The following is a 4,018-nucleotide window of genomic DNA, read 5'->3' as shown; positions in this document are numbered from 1 at the left end:
TGGAGTTGCTCAGCAGCAGGAGCGGTGAAGGTGTAATTTTTTACGTCGGCCGGGGAGCCAGTCACAGAGGGAGCGGTGACCCAGAATGTGTAGTTCGATGGAGCTAGAGGAAAGGCGGTTTTATATACGAGCTTGTTCTTCACGTCACAGCTGCCCTGGCTCCGGTCATAGGCGTAGGCTTCAGTCGAGAACTCGTCAGGTTGCACAGTTGCAGATTTAGTTTTGTCCACGATCTGCAACTTGTCACCACCTTCCAGGTTCACCTCGTGCTGCTCATCATTGGCAATTCCCGCGGCCGGAATCTCAATCGCATATTGCCTGCTCGATGGATGACCGGGTCCTGTAGTTCCTGTTGCGGAGAACGCATACGTGCCGAGGTAAATAAGTATGGCGGAGTAAAAGGCCCAGGAAGCCATTGTTCTCGAGGCAGGCTGGCACTGACAAAGTAATCCCCCAAGCGCCTTACTTCCGAGAATCCGCGAGCTGCCCTGTATGTCTCTGGCTCACACGGTTGATGCGGAACAGATATGAAGTGTCTAACACATTCGCCCGGAGAGTCAGGAGAGTCCGCGCAGGGTAGCTCGGCCTTCATGTGCGTGCGCGGAGGGGCAGGAGTGCTCAACTATGGTCTGTGATAGCCCCATGGTCACTGCGGGAACAAGAAACCTGTGGGGCCCCGCCGTTAGTTACTGAACGAGGGTAATGGGGGTTGCCGAGCTAGAGAGAATTGCAGTGGTGCTGCCTGGGGGTTACTAAGCAAAGGGTAGACAGAGGTTGCAGGCGTAGTTAACAGCCCCTCCGACAGGCAAGGAAAGGTTTGGAAGCATTGTTGGTTTTCATTGGTTCAGCGTCGCCTCCCCGTGTAGTTCACTAGTTCTTGTATTTCGAGGGACATTCTCTGCTGCAATTCCCAAGGCGAGACCCAAAGTAAGGAAAAAGCGTTGAGGATGCCGAGCCCCGCGAGGTGCACACGAAGCAAAGTCGTACGGAGCTGATGGGCAAGGGGCGCTGATGATCGCCCAGTCGCCCTACCAGGCTCTTGTACTTCGTAGTAGCTCTTCGTTGACAGAATGCTTCTTGTCAAAGTCGTTGAGACCCTGCTTCAGCATCATGTGCTCGTGCTGCCAAGCATGTTTCAGTTACGAGTCCTCCTCTTGTCAAAAGAAGCGTCGAGCTTTCTTTCTTCGACGCCCCGGAGAAGGTGTTCGTATTGCAATCGAAGTCGGGCGGTAGCAGCGGTGGGGTGGCTGTCTGGCCCTGAAGGCTTCAGTGGTTACTGGGTACCTGTTCGAGAGAGTAGCCTGCTACAGTGCGACAGCAGTTTTGAGTGGCCGGGATGACTCTGTCTCTTGGACAGCTTGTAAGCCGGGGTGTCTCCCCAGTTGCGTTCCTTCTGCAAGCTCAGGCTTGTACAACTCGTTCCTTGTTGGCGTACGTGCTCGCAGGAAGGCCCGGAGTGTCACCCAGGCCTGCAGGCTTATGAAAAGCAGAAAGGAAGTGACAAGGTTTCTGAACGGGGTTGCTGCTCATCGCTCGAGTTAGCTGGGCAGAATTAAGAAGCCAGTTCCGCAACTCTTCCAATAGGAAAGAAGAACACAGGTGCTTGAACACGACGTCTGCTTGGGCACCTGCGTGGAGCATCTAATTTTGCATTCCTGTGGATTTCTTCTTGGAAACCAAAGCTGGCCTACATGCAGCCCGTGTTGCCTCCCTCTGTTCTTGTCTCCCGAACTCGTGGTCTCTTTTGCGTTTCATATTGACGAAGAGACGCAGAAGAGCGCTCGGGCGCTCAGCAGAGAGGCTTCGGCTGCGAAGGAGTTGCTTCTCAAGACAGCACTGAGATTCTGCTGATACAGACTGTCAACTGGCAAAAGAAAGTCTGGCAACAGGATTAGATTGCCCCTTCGTCGTTAGCAGCAAAAGCGGGTTACCCCGTACGACAGAGCTCCCGGAGGGACGGTTCATAGGGCGCCGATAAGCGATTGGGCTCTACGTCCCTCAAAAAATCCAAGCGTCCGGTAATTTACAGATTTCTGAGTTTTGGTATGAAGACTCTGTTCTTGAAGCAATGCATCAGATGTATGAAGGCTGAGCAGTGTACCAGCGATTCGTTTTTCTCGTGTACCAAGTTAGGTAAGAACCTCATCGCCAAGTTTGAGAACTCTCTGTCGAGCACAACAAGTGCGTTGAGGCATTGCGGGTGTACGGCTGCGCGCCTAATGCGAATGGCACTGTTGGGTGGAGTGTAGGAACGTAGGACATCTTCCTTCTTCTGGAAGGAACGGAACGTGAACACGGGGGCCGACGTTTATCTGAAGAAATGCGGTGCGTCGCCAGCGCCGACTCGGTCTGCTTGGGTTGCCTAGGACGGTCTACTGTGTGTACGTGAAGCAGCAGATTGGTGAACACGCGGTCTCTTCTTGCTGCTTGCGACAGACGGTGTGCGCGGATGCTCGAGGACGGCACGAGAGCGCACCGAGACCTGACGAGGAGCTATGAGATTTAGATTTAGAAGTGGATGTTCTCTCCTTTTTGTGGCCTCCGGAAGAAGAAAACTGCTGTCTTTGCCAGGAATGATGGAGCTGCATTGTGCTTTTTAGTTGACTCCGGTGCCCCGTCGTCCACGACACAACTATTGACATGTCGAGCTACTTTGTTGTATATTTCTGGTGTACGCCTAACGCTGTGATCAATGCAGTCTTTGCTGTCCTGCCCGTTGTTACCGCCAGTTTCATTAGTGTGGCTGTTGATTGAGCCCCGCCCACCAGCAGCGGCTTCCCAGGGAAGGCACGGCTTTTCAGGAGTCCTGATTGTTCTGTCTGGAAAGGCACCGTGCGAAGAACTCCGGATGCTTGAATCGGTGGGGCATCTACACCAGTTGCAGCGCGTTGGGTTGGGGGGATGACGCAAACTGTCACCAGGATACTCTCAACAACAGCCCGTTCTTCCTGGCCTCCGCACAGGTTGACCTCAGTAGGTCCACGGAGAGAACAGCGTGGCCGCACTTTCTGTTATACTTTTCCAAACAGAAACACCGTCAACCAGCCTACGACTGCGTCAGCAGGCAATATAGTGTTGAGCCGCTCAGCGTGGTACGACTTGGTACACAGACAAGGAAGAAGAAGGCCTAGTGTCGACAACAGGGCCTTGGCCGTCGCGCTGGAGTAGCTCCCGAGATTCTCGGCCTGGAGGGCTAAGAGCAGTGTTGTAGAGCATGGAATATATGTCCGAACACTTTTGCTGGTTCATTATTCGTGCATTCTGCAAGGTTGCGGGTGCCGCCCCCGTGTCTCTGTCAATGACGACACGGATACAGTATTATGCATGATTGTAGAACCACGACCCCAGAAGGGAGATCATCACAGCCCCACTCAAGAAAAAACTGCTGCCTCCAGAATGAACTACCACCACAATCTTCTTCTTCTCCTCGGACGCCTGAGCGGGCCCTGCAGCCAGCAGGGAAGGGCGGCCACTAGCTGCCCTGTCGTGTCGAGCTGTCTGGTGAAGGCTGGCCTGTTGAAGTCTACCCGGTGTCGTTAGTTTCGTGCTGTGAACGCGCTTCCTGAAGGAAGCGAGGCCTGACGGGGGCTTAACGCTTGTCCCACTGCCTTTCTTGACTTCGAGCTCGAGACAGAATGAGACTGACCCTTGGAGTTGCTCAGCAGCAGGAGCGGTGAAGGTGTAGGTAGAATCTTCCAAAGCCCGAGACCGGGCGTTTGTGGTGGCCCAGAATGTGTAGCCAGGTGGAGCGAGAGAAAAAGCTTTCTCGTAAACGAGGTTGCGCCCCGTGTCACAGGTGCCCTTGTTCGGGTCATAGACGTACGCCTCAGCCGAGAAGTTCTCAGGCTGAACAGCTGCAGACTTGGTTTTGTCCACGATCTGCAGTTTATCGCCAGCTTGCAGGTTCACCTCGTGCTGTTCGTCCTCGGCAATTCCCTCCTTCGGAATTTCAATCACAAACTGCGGACCGATTGGCTGGGTTTCGGCAGCTGCAGCCCAGCCAATCGGTCCGCAGTTT

At 54.1% G+C, this 4,018-nt stretch overlaps 3 protein-coding genes across 3 annotated transcripts; 1 reads left to right on the top strand and 2 right to left on the bottom strand.

The window, feature by feature from the left end:
* Positions 1-44: 44 nt before the first annotated feature.
* Positions 45-349, bottom strand: CSUI_010911 (toxoplasma gondii family a protein; the record flags this gene model as incomplete). The annotated part of the gene is made up of 1 exon (XM_068071012.1): positions 45-349. A coding segment is annotated over one exon (303 nt), but the record flags the coding sequence as incomplete, so codon positions are not given.
* Positions 350-1,686: 1,337 nt separating this feature from the next.
* On the top strand, positions 1,687-2,715 carry CSUI_010910 (uncharacterized protein). Its single transcript, XM_068071011.1, has one exon. The coding sequence runs from the start codon at positions 2,046-2,048 to the stop codon at positions 2,247-2,249; it is 204 nt and encodes a 67-aa protein (XP_067917013.1). The 5' UTR covers positions 1,687-2,045; the 3' UTR covers positions 2,250-2,715.
* A 603-nt stretch (positions 2,716-3,318) lies between these two features.
* Positions 3,319-4,018, bottom strand: CSUI_010909 (toxoplasma gondii family a protein; the record flags this gene model as incomplete). The annotated part of the gene is made up of 1 exon (XM_068071010.1): positions 3,319-4,018. A coding segment is annotated over one exon (700 nt), but the record flags the coding sequence as incomplete, so codon positions are not given.

The sequence above is a fragment of the Cystoisospora suis genome, assembly GCF_002600585.1.
Source record: "Cystoisospora suis strain Wien I chromosome Unknown contig_8836, whole genome shotgun sequence".
Taxonomy (NCBI): domain Eukaryota; phylum Apicomplexa; class Conoidasida; order Eucoccidiorida; family Sarcocystidae; genus Cystoisospora; species Cystoisospora suis.
The sequence above is the reverse complement of the archived record's forward strand: the minus strand, read 5'-3'. Positions and strand labels throughout refer to the sequence as shown.

Bases quoted from the DNA above. Each gene is read 5' to 3' on its own strand.
- CSUI_010910 (XM_068071011.1), top strand. From the start codon at position 2,046: ATGAAGACTCTGTTCTTGAAGCAATGCATCAGATGTATGAAGGCTGAG.